Genomic DNA, 19,238 nt, shown 5'->3' on the forward strand with positions numbered 1-19,238 from the left:
TGGATGTTTTAGGAAAAGGTATAACAAGTGCATGTCGCCAAGCATCAGGAAAATCACTAGAGGAAAGAGAGAAGTTAAAGATATGACATAAGGTAGGAAGAATAGAGTTGAGCGTTAGTAGGATCATACGTCGGCTTATGTTATCGGATCCGGTAGCATCAGATTTAATTGATAACACATTCTTACGTACTTCAGCTGCAGAGATAGGAGAGAAGAGAAAGGAATTAGTAGAAGAACTAGAACGTAATGATAGTGAGTGAAGGGTTTTCATTTTAGTTTTGTTATCTATCAAATTGACGGTGGTAAAGAATCTGTTCAGGGAGTCCAAATCCGTGCAGAGATTTAAGGTAGCTGTATTATTAGTACGCCGTCCACCTATTCCCATCCCGTTCAGAAATTTCCAAGTTTTTGCAGGATTGCTGTAGTCAATTGACGACTGGATATAATTACGTCGGGCATCTCTGCAACTCTTGTTACATCCGTTCCGCAGTGTTTTGTACCTTTGCAGATTAGCGTCAGTAGGGTCTTTCTTATATTTAGACTTCGCAGAATTACGTTTGGCCATCAGCACCTTGATATCCTGAGTTAACCAAGGGGCAGGGAGATGTTTTATTTTTACTGGCCTCAGCGGTGCGTGAGTATCGAAAATCTCAATCAAAAGAGAATTAAAAATATTTACCTTGTCATTAACATTATCCGCACTAAATATGCAATCCCAATTAATACGACCGAGATCGCTCATGAACTTCTCACTATCTATATTATTAAAACACCTGCGCATCACCACCGTCGGCTTTAGTTTAGGCGGACGTATTTTATATGATAGATAAACGAGATCGTGATAAGAGAATGCTTCTGCTGACATTTGTCCAAAAGTTGCGAGACGTTCAGTTGATGAGACGATCATAAGATCTAACAGAGATGGAGTACAACCAGGAAACAAGTGGGTAGGGTTCGTAGGAAGAATGTTTAAGTTGGAACTGTTAATGATATTTTTTAACCGACCTGCACGTGAGTCATTTTTGATTAAGCAAGTGTTAAAATCACCCATAATGATAGAGTGGTCCGCTCCAGGAACATATCTTTCTAAAAGATCCTCAAGTGAGTCAAAGTAATTTATGTGTAAGCTGGGACTGTAAAAGACACCAAGCAGAACTTTAAGAGTGCCAAAGAGGACTTCTATCAAGATATGCTCCGAAGAATTTGAGTAGACAGACGGTGACTTATGTAGTAATGAGAAAGGGATGTGACTGTGCAGATAGATCGCTACTCCGCCTCCGCCCTTTTCAGTACGGTCATTACGTATGAGGTGAAATCCAGGCAGAGCATATGCGGTGGATGGCAAACACGGCTTAAGAAATGTTTCTGAGACAAGTATAGCGTGAACATTTTTTAAGCTGAATGAGTCGAGCATGTCTGGGTAATGAGCCGGTATACTTTGTGCATTGATGTGGACAACATTAAAATTTTTTGGGAAATTATCAAATTTGGTTTCTAGGAGGGAACTGAGAGGATCAGAAATGCTATGAAGACTACAATCGGATTCTGTAGAATCGCACTGGTGAAAGATGTCGCTATTTATACTATCACTACTAACACTGTCATTAGTATGCATAACTACGCAAAACAAAAGACAAGTTTAATTTAAAAAGATAAAAAAAATGTATAAATATATGTATGTACAAAATAAGATATAGTTTTAAGTTAATAATACAATCAATAAGAATACTAATAATAATAAAAATAATAATGTTCGTAGAATAAGATAAATAAATAATATATAAACAAAAAGAGACAATTATAAATATATATACACAGTAATATATTAAGAGATATTATAACAATTGTAATAAGTTACTTTAGACTTCATCCACTTGCTGGCAGTGATGTGTTTTTGATTATAAATAAGAGAAAGAAAAAGAAAAAAAAAACAAAATAAATAAATAAATGATTAACGTGTAACGAAATAGGTTTTAGTGAGAACTTTGTTACGCCATCTATGGTCATACAGCTGCTAAGTGTCAGCTGTCATTGTGATATTTGTTTACAAAATACAAAGTAATAAGCATTATCAAAACAATGTGGGTACAATAACAATTTATATGAAGAGAGTTATATATAAATATAGAGGTATATACAAAAAAAAAAAGGCTAATAGTTATATAAGCAAAGAGGAGAGTATTAAAGATATATGTGATAATAAAAAATAAGAAAAAAACATAAACAGAGAAGTTACTTCTTCATGATTCTCTTTGTGCGGGCGACCTGTTTGGCAATAGCTGGATTCTTGACCGTAGCAGAAGCAGAATTGACTTGACCTCGGGCATCAGGATTAGGAGTGATCTTATCAAGCTCGGAGCACGAGACAACGCTATGTCGCTTGCCTTCTGGACCAATGACAATTATAATTCCATCCTTGGTCCAACACTTAGAGATTCCGAAGCGTTGTCGCGCTGCCATGAATGCTTCGTGCCTGGATTTGGTTAAAAATTCGGAGATAGTAATACCAGTGCTTTTAAGAGAGGCCTTTGAGTACCAAATTTGATTCCTCATAGACTGGTCTCTAAGCTTGAGCAAAATGGGTCTAGGATTTCCTGATGAGATTTTCCCCAGGCGCTGGCATCTGCTTACATCATCAACACAGAGATCTGGAAGCTTCAGATATTTGGCTAGGACTTGGATCACCTGCGAGGCAGTGTCTCCTTGTTTATCCTCAGCAACGCCATGCACTAACAAGATTTTTCTTCTGCTACGCATTTCAAAATTATCGTACTGTTTAGTAAGGAGTAGAACTTGATGTTGGAGACCCTCAAGAGCGTTCAACACAAAAGATCTGAATAAATTGAATTGTACTGCTATGCTCGCTGTTGGACTTGCCGTGTTATGTGTTGAGTTCAATTGTTTTTGAAACTCTGCCATTTGAGAATTGAATTGTTGAATTTGAGAATTGATTTGAGAATTGAATTGAATTGAAAAAGTAATGATATATTATTATTTATTAACATTAATTAATGTTAATAAATAATAATATATCATTACTTTTTACAAGAAGCTTTGTGGCACAGTAGGCATACTTGAAGCTATTATAAAATGTAGCTGTTAACCATAGCATCATTTACGGAAGCTTCTGTCAGAGTTTAGAAGATTCCCTTCCTAATGGCCTCTTGCTCTCTCCAATGAACCTACATTTCAAATTTCAGCTTTCTACACGAAGATATTACATCTGTGCTTTGTCTGTTAGTAACTGCTACTATTGATTTTTTGATTTTTTTCAGATACTTAGCAATAATCTTATATTCAACGGCGATTCCCAACAGCATTTTTCATCTACCAGAGTGAAGAAACGAAAAAAAATTAATATAATTATTCCCTCGAGTGGCAAACGAGCCCACATCTGTCATATCAGTCAGTATGCCACTATGCCACGACTACATCCTGCCACTGTATAGAAAAAATAGAGCTATTGTAACAGATTTCTCATAACAATGTTTCTAGTTAAAAGCCTTTTTAAAGACCATCATAAAATTCTCCGACATACTTAACTTACGACATCGGCTTCGACGTGTTCAAATTATGACTAACTTAACATGCCATTTCAAAATGTCACCTACAAAGTAAGTAAAAACTTTGAAATATTGTTGCAAAAAGGCATTAAATTGTGAAAAACGTTAGCTTGACCTATACTCGAGTCAACAAGTGCTGACCGCCGTGACAGTTGCTTTGTGGTGCTTGATTCATTATTAAAATACACTGTTGGACGAAGCTAGAAATGTCACCATAAGGTTTACTTGTAAATAAAATAAAATGGAAATGTACATTTTTATTTTTAGACCATAGAAAAAAATATGGAAAGTTAATGTATAATATGAAATCACTTTATATCTAACTAATTAAAATTATATGAAGTTATATTTGTTTAAAAAAAAGTTTTTTCAGGCTTTGGTGGCGTGGGAGCGGAATGTCTAACGATAGGTTCCCTTCGCCTATAACATAAGCAATATGCAAGAAAAAACGTAACTCACCAGCATCAACAAACCGCAAGAGTATAGAAAGCGCAAAAGCGACGGCGGCGTGCTGCGCGAGCGGCGCTCGCCGCATGTCGCGCCCACGCGGCCGCTCATGCCATGCCGCTTCTGGAACAAATATAATAATAATTTATAATAATTTATATTTAAAAATGTAAAATTTATTCAAAAAGTATATTCAATGATAATAATCTTTATTGTATACCAATAAAAAAGATAATAATAAAATAGATAACGGAAACGGAAATGTACAAGAGGCGAGCTTAATGCTAAATCAGAGATCCCTGAGAGACTTCTTTAAGATAAAGGAAGTAAAGGATAAAGGAAGGAAGAGTAAACAATATAATTTTTTAACTGATTCTAAAAAGGATCTGAATTCGGTTGTTTTTTTTTTGGCTGAACAAATCTATTTTTAATTATAAAAAAAAACAAATAGTGATACAATACATAATTTAAATTTATGTTTTTTATATGTCGTTGTATACGAGATATACTTAATTGTGATTCATATTTTAAAATTCATCATAATTTAAAATATAATTTAAAATCATTTATAATTTAAAATATAATAAGCACAAAAAACAGTAGGTTGCGTTGTTTGATTAAATGAATTTTAGAGGCACACAGTTTTAAGGGGGAATTTAAGCTATGAAAACCTGACTCTGCATATTCAAATTTCGGTCATTATTTTACTACCTACGAGTTTCAGCAGAAATAAAATAGTGTGCACAAAGCTTAGTTTACATAGCGACGCTGCAACGTGACTGGAAGGCGATATTTACTTAGTAAACTATCACAAGGTTAAAATTATATATACCTATAACGCTTTTTTAAATAATAATTACAAAGAAGAGCGCAGTTATGGGTTCAATTCCCATTCGAGAAAATGAAATATTTAATATTGTCATTTTCCTGGGTCTGGTAAAGAGGCAAAGGGCGGAGTTGAGCTCCACCACTCAACACACAATGCGGTAAGCATTGCACAAGAATTCGTCAAAAAGTGGACGAAAATGCCTTTACACTAGGTTCCCAGCCTGCTATATGCAGGATAGACCATAAATCTAAAAAAGTACTTAACTCATTTCTAATTCATCATTTTTCATTTCAGTAAGTGTTGAGCTACGACCCAATGCCTCGTACATTACTTTAAATCAAAACGGTAAAATTTAACCATTTTAATAAAAATCGAACCTTTTACGTTTACAGCTAGACGCTGTGATGGTGCAGTAGAACTGTGCCATGGCTGCCTCGTATATCGTTATTGTAATTAAAATATATTATTAATTTTCACAATTGTTAAGTAAATAGCGAAACTCGTACCAGTTCAGGTTAATGTGCCAATAAATTTAACTCCCCTAATCCGTCGGCTTAACACAAAACAAAATTTACTCAGTTTCACCCATTCGAGAAATTCGTAACTCGAACAATCATTATCGTTATGTTGAAATTTTAAAGGGTCTGAGGTTATTTGGAGTATTTATTTGTAATAAAATATATACCATATATATTAAGATTAATTATATTCAACACGCAACGCTTCAAGAATTCAGTGAAAGAATAAACGAAAGAACTGTGTTAGATTTATTTTTTGCCCAATACATATATCAAGATGCCTAAAAAAATATGTTAATTTATCCTTTAAAGTGAATGACCGTATTTAGCATTAATATATGTTTGCTAAAATTTACTATACCTTCTCAAATTATATTTTCATAAAGTAATCAAGAGTTGCCTCGCTCTTGCACGATGTAGCGCAAATAATTTTCAACAACTTCTCTTCCATCATTCATCTGTAATATACGCTAAGATATTTATCCTACGATTTTCTATAACATTTTGTTTTTTTATTTAAGAATTTATTAGTTTCACGTTATAAGCCACACATATAAGGGTAGATAAAGGGAATTTAGTGTTAAGACACTCCATTCACGTTGAGACACTTTCGCTCCCTGTCTTCCACCGAATACTTAAGGTATTGCTTGTTGAGTGGCGGAGCTGAACGCCGCTCTATGTCTCGTTACCAGAGCAAATGTAAGAAAATATTAAATATTTCAATGTGGCAATCGAATCGTTAACACGTTGTACCTGCACCACGAAGCCTTCAGCGTCATCCGGTATTAGTGAAAGAATAATATTAAAAAATATATGATAATCACATAGCCTTAAATGTAACTGCTAGATTACCTCTGCCTACTCTACCATTTAGTAAAAAAAGTTAAGCTGCTATTAAAACGACCTAATACAGAATAAACTCTTTTAAAGAAGAGAAGAATTTAATAAAAAGTTACGAACTTAATAAAACAAAACCTATGTTCTACTGTAGGACTAGTTTTCACACAGAAGTCACAAATAGTGAAGTAACGCAAGCGTGCTAAAGCCCAGATCGATTATTAGCACTTGACTATAAAACAGCTCTACTTGACATGAATAGACACGTCTCACGCTTCATCTCTATTCATAGTTGAAAGAAAGATTAATTTATTGTTTTTTCCGCTTCACTTTACAAAAACATAGTCAATATACCTGAAAATAATATATTTTTCGTCTTGTGTTGGACAATTAAAAGAATATACATAATAATAGTAATAAAATCGATTATTTAAACCGATTACTACGTAGTGCTTCCTAATACTGGCTCAGTGCGTTAATGCCGTACTTAGTTGGGCGGATTTACAAGTGTATTGCTATTTAGGAGATTTTCATTTGCTAATGTTTATAAACGTTGAGTTCCGCCACTAAAGACACAGTGTCTCAAGAATTCTGAGGACTTAACTATCTTTTTCCACAAAATTTCAGGTTCCTTCTGCTTACCCTGTTTTGTGCGATTGTGGGTTTGACTACTACCCGATGAAATAATTTTTCGTTATTAGTGATTTGACAGTTTTACAATTTTCGTTACATTTTTTGAATAAAATTGATCTATCACAACATTTTCATTGCATCCTTTTGTTTATATCAAGTGAACTTAAGGACATATTTGCTTTGTAATAAGTTCATGAAATTTAAAGCCAATAGGGCTTGAAGTTTAGACTCAAAGTTCAGACGAAGTGAAATTAGAAAACAGTTCTCGTACTCTATTACATGATATTAAATTCCATTTAAAATTAACATGATTGAATTGAATTCGTAGTCGTCGTCGAATGCATGGAATGTGTTTGATGCAAAGAGTCGTGAGAAGTTCGCTATGTCGCTTTGCAGTAAATAGCCAGTGAACTTTAGTTATGCATGTTTTAACATTGTAAAGCAATACATTTAAATCTCACTTAGTTGATACTTATATTTTTTAAAGTTTATGATATGGCAACACTGGTAGACCAAACCAACCAATATTAATATTAATTATCTTTTGCTTTTTCCTCTTTTTAAAGGACAAAAGAAAAATTATTGAAAGTAACTTAATAAAATTGAATTTTTTTCTTTCTTTTTCATATATTATTTCTACTGGTTAAATAAATAGTAATACATGGAACTGTATTTTTCAGCTATTCTACTCAAATCTACTACTATCAAAATACTGTGGCAAGCCTGACTGCACACTTATATTTATTGTTTTAAAATTATATTTTCTTATAATAAATTTTCGTCTTTATAAGAAAAAAAAAATTGTCCATTATTTTTCTGAACGATCTTAGCCCTACTGGTTTTTACAGCGATACCGGGTGAATAAGGAAGAGAGTAATCTGTTCCTGAAAAATTTGCAAACACTATGTGGCTGCTTGTGAGGATGCCGACGGCGGTAAGGGTTTAAAAAGCGTGTCCCCGGAGAAAATGAAAACGTTAAATATTTTATTTCCTCTAGTGGGAATCGAACCAATAACCTGTTCCGTTTGCAGGAAAGGAAAACTGGCCTAAAAAAATTCTTCATGTACTAAAATATCAGCATATAATAGTATATTCTGGCATCCTTTATAGCTTCATAATTTTAAATGGGTTCTCATTCATCAAGAAAATGTACCTCAACATCGAGCAATTGAGAAAATTAACTAAAATTACTCAAAACGAGTCTGGGAGTAAGAACGAAAATATTTAACCAAATTTCATTTAATTTCAGGGAAATTGTAGAAATGACGAGTTTTGAAGGCTTAAGATCTTCTAATTTTTATTATTCATAAGTTGCTTAAGATAAACTCGTTAAGCTCAAACTAGAGACCGTGTTATGTGAAATTTCAATTCCGTTTTTATTATAAGTAATAAAAGCTTGTTTTTAAAAACTTTTTTTTATTTTATATCAACTTTGTAGTATTGTGTTATTAATAGTCTGTCTCCCTTTCATTTGATACCCATACTGGGTTGACGAATAAAATATGTACCTAATCCGCCATTTCGTACTGGCGGCCACCTTGGATTTCAATTTTTTTATAATATATTACTGTATACTACAAGTTACCGTTCATTTGGTACTCATAAAGGGTTGGTTGTGTAAAAAATATACCTAATTTCCCATTTTATGGACTCCTATTGAACTTTACAGGACCATTACGAATAAAGTCTTCTACGAAGATTGAAGTCCAACAGCTATAATAATTTGGGCCAAATTGGCTTCCAACAATCGTGATACGTGTAGCCATAGAGGTCAGTATGAAAGAATTGAGTAATAACAGTTTCAAAGGACAATGTGAAAGGATTTTCCAGCTTTTCCGTTTCGTGATTGGAATATTTGTTTCTTCCTGTGAATAAAAGGTCTGAAAGGACTAAATGTTTAAGTCCATTTTTCTTGATGTAATGTAGTTGGCTATTGATTGGTTCTATTGAATTTTGTGATGCGATCGTTTGAAGTGAAAAGCGGATTGGATAGGAGCTCTATATTGTTTAGTTAAGAAAATATTTTTTATTTTTATCCATATGAGATATAATAAATGTGAAAGTTAATGATGATGCATATATTTTCCATTTTTACACAAAAACTACTAAACAGATTTAGATGAAACTTTTTTTTAAGCGGGCGCAGCCGCGTTTGGGTCGCTAGGTCTCTATATCATCATAGCCATAGCCTCATTCGTAGAAAGCAATATAGTAAAATATGTCGGAAATAAAAGGCGTAATAAACATTAAAAATAAACGAGTAGAACCCCCGACCATGTCCTGGCCTTTGGTTCTACTCGAAATACTAAATTAAATAAATAAGTAAATCTAAAACAAATAAATAAACCAAATAATAACTGGAAACATAGTAAATTACAAGGAAAATAATAACAACATTATCTTATTCTTTAAATGATGGCTTGGAGCAGTGCCTGGGACTTGTGACCCCAGGAGTAGGCTTAAGGGATCCCTTTCCGATATATCAACACTCGCCTTTCACTGCTCCAGTCCAGTATAATTACGAATAGGTCTTAACAACATTCATAATTAAAATAGTCGAGGTTAACCAGCGGTGGAGCACGAGTAGTGCTCCGAGTGGCAGAGCCTCGACTGGGCGTACAACACCCGCACGGCCTTTTATAAATTAACAATGACATTGACAAGGGTGACGCGCCCAAAGTGGCGCCACCGGAAGCTGACAAATACAGAACCATCAATTCAATAATTACAGCATTTTATTAACTCTTAAATGTTAATTCTAATTTTACTCCTTAAAACATCTTTTGTAATTAATTAACTAATTATGAATTTATTCTTAATATTGAAATAAATTATCACCAGCCGACAAATATATTATCATGCTTTGAAAGAAAATTCAAGGGTAATTAACACAGAACGGTAATAATTTATTAAAAAAACTCTATGGGGTATATGACATATACATAAGTACATTAAAATTGTTATATGGGAAAGCCGTAAAGGCACAAGAGTGAGTGTAACCAATATGGTTGTGAGTTCAATTTCTACTCGAGGAATTGAAAACTGAATATTTTCATGGGAATAGAGTATCTTAACACTAGTTTCTCAGGATCCCTATGCCTACTTTGCTAAATGCGGCAAACAGCGTAAAGCAAAATTAATACTACACAGAATTCCATTATATAAAATAAAACATATAAGAATTCTAATTTAAATCCACACATAAGCTTACTTTTATTGTTCAGAAAAGTAATAATGTTATTTAATATTCAATAGTCAATAAGCTCTATTCAAATTGGCATAAAATTTCTATTTAATCCTAACAATATAAAGCTCCGTCGGTAGTGATTGAATCGCGTCGTAACGAAGATGTGACTTATATAGCACTCAATTTCCATTCCGAACAAGCATTTTTATTGCAAATCGTGTTTTTTATTTGTATTGTTAAAGGTAAATAAATATAAATATTAAAGTAACTCATATTCTTATTGTTTGTTTGCATTGTAAAATTATTTTTCCCCACTAAGGTTAACAAACATCTTATTTCGAAAAATATGGATATCTTTAACACTAGGTTTCCCTCTGCCTATCCTACCTTAAACTTTCCTTCTTTAACCTTCTGTTTTGTGATTATTATTATTATTTTTTAAATTCTTAGTGATTTTTCTCCATTAATAACTGCACTGTACTCTCTTCCCGCTGTTTAACAGTCACCCAATTCTATTGGTTGGCTGGATGAGATTTCTTTTAGAAATAAGCCCACCTTTGCTAACTAAACTTTAAATTTTGTATTTCTTATGTGCAATAAAGAATATATAACATAAACCTAGTGTTAAAGAAAAATAAGCTGTCAGTTTTCTTTTTTTAATTTAAATGATCAAATTAAGTCAAAGGCACTATAAATATTTTTCATATTATAAAGACAAAACAAATATATATAAATCTTTGTTATATACTTAGTTAAACTAGCTTTGCTTAAAAGCTTGATAAATGGACTGGATGCAATAATTCCTGAGATAGGCACGTTTAACCAAACAAACTCATCAAATTAATAAGATTAGTACAGATAATTCTCTGAATCTTTTCAGTATTTATTGAATTTGCTACAAAATACCATTAACTTTTACTTCAATCTATTAAACCTACTTAATTTTAGGTTAAAATATCTATTTGCAAGATACTATTAGCAAGATACAATTTGCTTGAAATCAATACACGAACAGTTAAAGCTCGTTCAGTACTCCACGTGAGCTCTAATATCTAAGTAATGTGAAGTCATCTCATGTGTGAATACTTTATCTAGATTTATATTACGCTTTAGAAATTGAAACTTGAGACATATTATATGAACGTTTTAGACAGTTTGATTAGAAACAAAAACAAAAAAAACTACACGTTTTCTAAAAATAATTCTGTCCAAGGTATCAAATTACACTTTGAAAAAATAAAAGTTAGTAATAAAAGCGAAATTTTTATTTGTTTAAAGCTATAATATAAAATAAAGTGACGTCGGCGAAAAGATTTTGCGAAGTTGATTGGTCGAAACAGAAACCTCATAACTAAAGAAATAAATTACTTTTTTATTTTATTACTAGCAGACCCGCGAACTTCGTGTCGCCTAACAGTCGATTTTTTTTTAATATGTATTCTGCTATTAGCGACACCGGGTCAGCTAGTAAGATAAAAAAAATAAAAACTTAAATAATTTTTAATTCTTATAATATTCATTAAAAATTATAATAAAAATAACAATTTCCGATATCTTATTATGATGCCTACTTATTATATTTTATTTTATTTTTACTTATTCTAAATTCAGTTTCATTTTCATTGTAGTACTTTATGGTACACGTTATTTTTTGTTTGGTTATCTGGCGCGTAGAAACAGAGCAGATGGTTTTCCAACACGAGAACAGGCAACATACAACAGACCATGCGAGAAACATGAGTTTTCTATATTAATACCACAAACACTTAATGACTGCCCCTGGGATTTGTTTATAGTCATTGCGAAAGCAAGCCGTACTGAAAACTGTAGTCTTTTAAGCTCGAATGGTATGTCAGTCGAAATCATTGGGATGCCCCGCATCATCAAAAAGTCTTCTCCTTTATACTTTCCTTTCAATATGATTGCTTCTATTACGTTATTCATTTTTTTTTATCGCTAATCGTGTGCCGTTACAAAGTTTCAGTTGGTTAATATTTCGCAACATTATAACTACACATTCAAGCTTTAATTGAAGGTTGTGAAGCGGCAATCCTGGCAAATCAAGTGAATTTAAAAATTCCGGTGTATAGTTCACGACATCATCTTCATTAGTTGCCGTATCAACTGACTTATGTGTCCTTATTTTGCTAGGAATGCCATCTTGAAAATTTATATTTAATTCATTTACACCAATGTGTTTGGTAGCCAGTAAAGCTCTTTCGCTCAACCAATTATGGAATAAATAATCAGCAACATTTCAGCAACATTTGGAAGCACTTTATGAATGAGTTCATCTTTTGATTACGTTAACTGACAAAAACAATCAGGAAAGGTGATGCAGCAAGTCAGAGCATATATAGGAAGTTTGCCATTACCAATATCAATGGGTTGTTTAGAGAATATGTCTCCAGATTGATTATTTTGCAACATGACACGCATATTCTTGCTTAAATGTAATACCTTGACATGTTTCCACAATTTGGAGGACTTTAAACATGAATTCAGTTCATCAGCTTGCATTGAACATGGAACCACTGGCAATCCTCCTCCTTATAATAAAATCATTGCGCTACCAAATTGATTAGCAAACTGAGTTTTTACAATAACCTTACAATATTGGCAAGCTGAGTTCATAGGCCCAATAGCAACACAGCTGTAGGCACTGCTGGTATCAATTGATATATCGTAACAAAAAGCAGTTCCATTCAAATTTGCACAATTATCAGTCAACTATCGTGCTCACGTTCATTGCAATCTTCACGTTCTGTTCAGTACGATTAGATTCTTCTGCCTAAATTTGTCCACCGCCTTATAGAAGGCATATTTTGTAAGTCACAAATACACAACACTTTATTAATTTTATACAATTTGTGGCTTTTAGATTTAGTAATATAGACGCACAATGAGACGTTTACATTTCAATTGATATCTTACCATAGAAATATTGACCAATATTTACATTAATAGACTGAGATCCCAGGGCCCCCAGACCTACATCATTTTAACAAAGCTGAAATTTTGAGGATTGATAGTCTAATATGTACTTAAGACTCTCTAATTTAAAACTTAAAGCACACTTCCAGTTGCGTTAAAGTAGAAAGTCTCTTTTTTTTCATTTATTTATGTACCACACAAGAAAGAAAGTACAGAAAACTTATGATAACAGAAAAAATGTGTACAAAGGATAACTTATCTCTAATAGAGATCTCTACCAGAAACCCTTGAATGTAAGGGGATGTTAAAAGAAATGATTCGGGTGCGGTATTTTAATATAATGTTAGTAATAATAATAAACTTACATACAAATATACATAATATTAATCAATATTACTATACCTACATAAATATATACAATGACATAAAAGAGTTGAAACAGAAAAAGAAAATTAATAAAAAAAAGACAAAGCGACTACTAAAGATTCTAATTGAGATTAAGAAATGTTGTTTTAATTTGATTTTAATAGTATTTAGAGATGGATTGCCCGACAGTATAGAGTTAGGTAGTGAGTTCCATAAGCGCACTGCTTGAACTGTGAAGGACTTTTCATAGAAAGAGGTATTAAATATAGGGCACTCAAGCTTTCTTAGAGTTACACATGAGCGTACAGGTCTTTCACTTGGAAGTGTCAATTGAAAACGCTCCCTTAAGTAAGGAAGAGAGTTTTTATATATGTTTTAAAGTAAAAAATATATATTTCACATTCTTTCACGTGGACCTTTACTTCTGCCAGACGTCATAAAGGATCTTTAAAATTTGGGCAAATTACATTAAAGTACATCTAAAATTTTAAATATATTATTTACGGACTATTTTAAGACCCCTCTAGCCCCAGACCCTAAGCAACCAGATCAATCCGATGGCTTTATCATTTTCCCAAAAAGGGATATACCGTTATTTTTCTCTACCTCTGAAAGGATCCCATTTTCAAGTTAGTGAGTAAGCATACTGTCTTAATAATCCTCAAAATTTCCCCTTTGCTAAAATGACGTCGGTCTGGCAGCTCTGGGTTCTTGGGCTATAATATTTATACGATACTAACGTCACTCAATTGTTTTGCCTTCCAGGAATCCAGGTACTAACATTTAAACTTTATAGTAGGGTATTAAAGTCCAAATTGACTTTTAATTAGATATTAATACGAATCTTTTGTATGGGAATATAGAAAAGTCATGTTTTTGGACCTTTTTTGGTAATTTTTTATTTTTTTCTGTCCGTTAGAACCATCCTCGTACTTCAAGGAATATTATAAAAAAATAATTAGCGAAATCGGTTCAGCTGCTCTTGAGATTTGCGCTTAGCAACACATTAAAGATAGAAGATATTTCGTATATTTTATTAATATTATAAAATTGCTTTTGCCCCGTTCCAGAGTGAGGTAATGAAAATAAATATTTCATTTCTTCAAGTAGGAATGGAACCCAGAACCTGTCGTGTATAAAGTCGCGTGCTTGTGCCACTGCGCCACAACGGGCCTCAAAATTATAAGAATGTAACATTTTTTTCTGTGATACACATATATGTTACCGATTTATGGATTTTTTAAAAAAAAAATATTTGAATTGTATATATTTACTTAATATATTTATTTAAATTTGTATCATTTGGTGTTGAACCATTTTAAATAATAATTATGGTATTACGTAAACGTCAAAACAAATGTTTATTACGTAGAATAATTTATTTTAAGACGACTGACGAATTATATGTTATAAAGTTTAGCTGGGTGACTGGGGTTCCACATTGGATCCAATTTTTTTTTATGTCAACAGAAAATGCTCATCACGCTGAATAACTTTTCCTAATTCGTTGTATTGATATCTCTTATAGATTAGACGGGCTGCTAGGGTCTCACATCAGGTATTCGGACTATCAAAATAAATTATAGCCTATATGTTGCCGAAGACTAATAGCTATGCAACAAAAGAAGTTTCATTTAAATCTGTCCAGTAGTTTTTGAGTTAAAGAGTCACAACAGACAGACAGACAAGAATTCCAAAAATCATATTTTTACCTTCTATTAGTTGTATTAAGTGCCCCTGAAGTGTTTTTTTTAGTTTATATTCAATGTACAGATTTTACCCCCTTTACAGTTTTATTATATATATAGATTTTTTAAATGCTATGTACATATTTTTATATAGAGCAATCAACCATTAATTTGTTTTCTTTTTATAAATCTATGAACATTTACAATCAATCCCAGGGGTCAATTCGTCTCTCTCAATCCTAATTAAGGAAATTATTTTTTCCGTGAAAGAAATATGTGAATGGCTGAATATAATAGAAATTATTTTAGCTTCTCGAAATTTCAGAAACAAAAATATGAAGAATAAAAATTGTACATTATTTACGTAAAATTCTATTTCTAGTTTCACACTTTACCTCTCTACCGTGCAAAAGACAATGTAAACAAAAATGAATAAAAGTAAAACCAGCTTTGAAAATATAGCTTAATATTTGGGTATATATAAATTTTTAGAGTCACGCTGTAAAGAACGCAGAGGGAACCTGGGAACCTTATGTTAAGACACTCCCTTTCCTATTAAGGACACTTCCGTGCCCCATTTTTCTGAAATAAAAATATTAAGTGTTTTATTCCCCCGAGTGAGAATCGAACCCGGAGCCGTGGCGGTTACAGTCGCACACTTGAACCACATTCGGACAGCCTCAAATGTGTATGTCTATATATACAAATATATATTTGAGATTGAGCATGAGCACTCATGGCGCAGAGGAACGGTGACATATGATAGTCAACTGGCTCTGGTAGACAAAGTGCGATATTGACTCAACACATAATGTATCGAATTCCAAAGGAAAATGGAGACAGAAACAGCGTGAAGCCGGAACAAGTATCTGTTTACGTAATCCGTGTATGAGAGTAGTTGTATTTATTTTGTTAGTATATATGTATTTTAAAGTATATTTAAAAATTATTTAAGTCTTAAAAACCAAAGCTACAAATTTAAAGTTGCCATATGAATTAATAAAACTTCACCCAAGAAAAAGTAACTTTGATACCCTCGTCAGCAGAATGAATTATATTAAAAGACAATTATAGCCCTCGACTAATTTAAATTTCTAATGGACTACAAAATTAATTATTGATATGAAATGCAAAATCATAAAGTCCCTAAGGCTATTTAACGAGGAATATTTTAAAAAGTTCTTACGTTCAAGAGGCAATGTTGAGTGAGAGCATAAATTTATTATACTCGAAAGCTATTATGAGTAGGCAGTTAAGAAATATATAAATATGGCTGTAAAATATTCTTTCGAGTACATTTTATTAAACGTAAATGAAAATATAAGTGGTCGATATTAGAATATCACATTATCTACGTTAAAAATGAAATAACTGATAGGTATTCTCATTTTCTCGCTCTGCTAAAGAAGCAAAACACGGCGTTGAATTCCGCTACTCAATATGTAATGCTGCCAGAATTCGGCGGAAACGGAGTATCTTCTACAGCATTGCGTGTTAAATAGCGGAATACAACGCCGCGCTTGCCTCGTTACCAGAGCAAGGAAATGAAAATGTTAAAAAAATATTTCTTCGTGTGGGAATCGAACCCACAACCTATCGACTGTGAATATGTTAGTATTACAATTTCTACATAAATAAAAATATTTTATATTAAAGGAAGTATGACATCCTGATTAGCACTTACTCGATTGGAACGACTCGCTGTCAGTGAACAAGTACTAACTAACTAATTAACTCGCCGAACCGCTCGAACGTCGGAACAGAATATAACCACTATAGATTAAATTCAATATTACACTAATCTTGTTCTTCTTATATAGTTAGTAAGAAAATAATATAAAATACTAGCAATATAATTTATATGAGGACGTGGCGGCGCAGGGGCACGAGTTTGTGATTGTAAACGCAACAGGTGTTGGGTTCGATTCCTACTAGGGAAAATGAATTATTTTTATTTACACTCCATATTTAGAAAATTGAGAATAGGAATATCTTAACGCTACCCCATATCTATTTGAGGGATACAGCGTAACAGCGTAAAGCTAAAAAAAGTAAATAATAAATAAGTATAATAAATATTTCATTTATTGTTATTTCATTGAATATTTCTAAAATATGTAGATAGAAAGAAAATAACAATTTTATCAATTACTAGCCCATTTTTCTAAATTAAATATTTACGACAGAAAGTCAACAAAAAAATTATGAATATACAATATTCCAATTATAGTCACCAATGTGACCAATAATAGTCAATAAATTCGTCAACACAAAAAAAATACTAAAAAACACATAAAAAACAGAATGCAGTTTGAATTCATCGGCTACATGTAAAACTGCGGTGTAGCTCAGGGGGATAGTGTTCAAACAAAACGCTAACAAAGCAATTTACCTACTGGAGCGTTGTACACGGTGTTAAGCAAGCAATAAACAAGTCAATATTGTTTTTGAATTGGATAAAGTGACCTAGAACAGTAAAACTTGAATAATTATTTAAAATGTTTAAACGTATATTGTAAGCACAAAAGGTTGTGAGTTCAATTCCCACTCAAAGAAATGATGTATGTATGTAATGTTTTCATTTCCTCGTTCTGGTAACGAGGCAATATGCGGCGTTTAGTTCCGCCACTAAACATGCAATGTCTCCAGAATGGGGAGGAGAGGGATGAAAAGTAATTTCCATTTTATCATGGAGACGAAACCACAGGTCAAAACTAGTATCGGATATAAGCTGAACTTATCTGCTAATCAGCTTCAGCTTCACGCTGCATACCTCATATCCCACAGGGTAGGCTGAGGGAACCTAGGGGATCTGATCTGAATGTTATTAGATAAGTTATCTAAAAAAAGCAGAACGTCCATTACACTTTTTTAATACTTTTCCTAATTAAATCCGTAAAAGATAAAATATCGAATGCAATTAATATAATTAAGTTGACTAGATAATTTAACCGATTAAAGTACTAACATAGCAATTAATCTAAGAGCAATCAGTCGAAACGGGGTGAGTTACCAATACCCTCTTTTAATTGCCAGCCGTCGGTATACTCGTACATATACATATAGGAAGGTTTATGGGAACACGTGACGTTAGGACATTACACGTGAAAAAGTTTTATTCGAATATTTTTCGTATGGATGGATGAAAAATAAGATTTTATTAGCTTCACGCTGTTCTCGTACAAAGTAGACAAAGGGAACCTTAGAACATTCCGTTCCTATAAAGACACTTCCATTCTCAACTTTCCAGCAAATTCTTTTAGAATTTTAAGATTTATTTTTATTTACACATCTTTATGCGTAGGGTAGGTAGAAAAAGTAGTGTCAATAATCTCCGTTTTCCGCTTTCTGCACAGTTTAGAAACACTTATATTTAATGTAGGATCTTTTATTTATACCGCAGAGTATTTTTGCCGGCCATTGTTTAAATTGTCTTTATGTAGATAAAATTTAAAGATTAAAAGAATTGAGAAATTATAAAATTTTAAGTCATCCAAATCTATGAAACTAAAAAAAATATGAATATAGATTTAGAAATTAAAAGCATATTACTATTATTATATTATGTTAACACGAAGTATAATATAAACCTAGGTAATAACATACACAGATCTAGGACATACGATAAAAGTAAATTATGGACTATACAAAAAAAGAATAAAAATAAAACAAATTTTCACAATTTTTCATGAAACATTCCGTTAGCGTTTCAAAACAAAACAATTCCTTCTTAAATGCCGTGCTGGGAATAATTACGGAACACTTGTTGAATCTGCCCTCATTGAATGTGACGGAAGTAAATAATGGCAGTGAACGGATAATAGTTGTTTTAACTGAAACACTCAAATATATTTTAAAATATAAATTGTATGAATGGAAATAGGTTATTATTTATAGTTTTTTAAGTAATATTATTTAATATATTTATAAATATTTTTTTTTAATTTAATAAATTTTAAATCTCTTTTTTGTTTTTCAGCTTTATGATGTATCGCGCACACAGAATGTCAAACTGGACAAAGTAAGAGATTTTTTTTATTAATTATAATTAAACCTAATGAAAATTATAATATTTAATTATAAAAATGTATAAAAAGATAACTATCCCCTGAAAATAACGCTAATTACTAAATCTAAGAGCATAACAAATGAGAGATTTAAAAACTTAGATATTCACAAAGCCATTCCTTTTAGCCCAAAAAGAATAATGATTTTCATACGCACTATACACCTTTG

General features: G+C 32.3%; 1 protein-coding gene across 6 annotated transcripts in view; it reads right to left on the bottom strand.

Annotated features, from left to right (window-relative positions):
* Positions 1 to 19,238, bottom strand: part of LOC146533815 (uncharacterized) — a 114,212-nt gene that overhangs the window by 59,014 nt on the left and 35,960 nt on the right. For all 6 annotated transcript variants that reach the window (XM_085195043.1, XM_085195041.1, XM_085195040.1 and 3 more), the window contains exon 2: positions 4,023 to 4,133. In XM_085195043.1, the coding sequence (XP_085051169.1) occupies positions 4,023 to 4,098 (76 nt within the window). In that variant the 5' untranslated portion in view covers positions 4,099 to 4,133. The remainder of the gene's footprint in view (positions 1 to 4,022; positions 4,134 to 19,238) is intronic.

This window comes from Heliconius melpomene, chromosome 12 (assembly GCF_056956725.1).
Source record: "Heliconius melpomene rosina isolate 202511_hmr_F chromosome 12, ASM5695672v1, whole genome shotgun sequence".
Classification (NCBI taxonomy): domain Eukaryota; kingdom Metazoa; phylum Arthropoda; class Insecta; order Lepidoptera; family Nymphalidae; genus Heliconius; species Heliconius melpomene.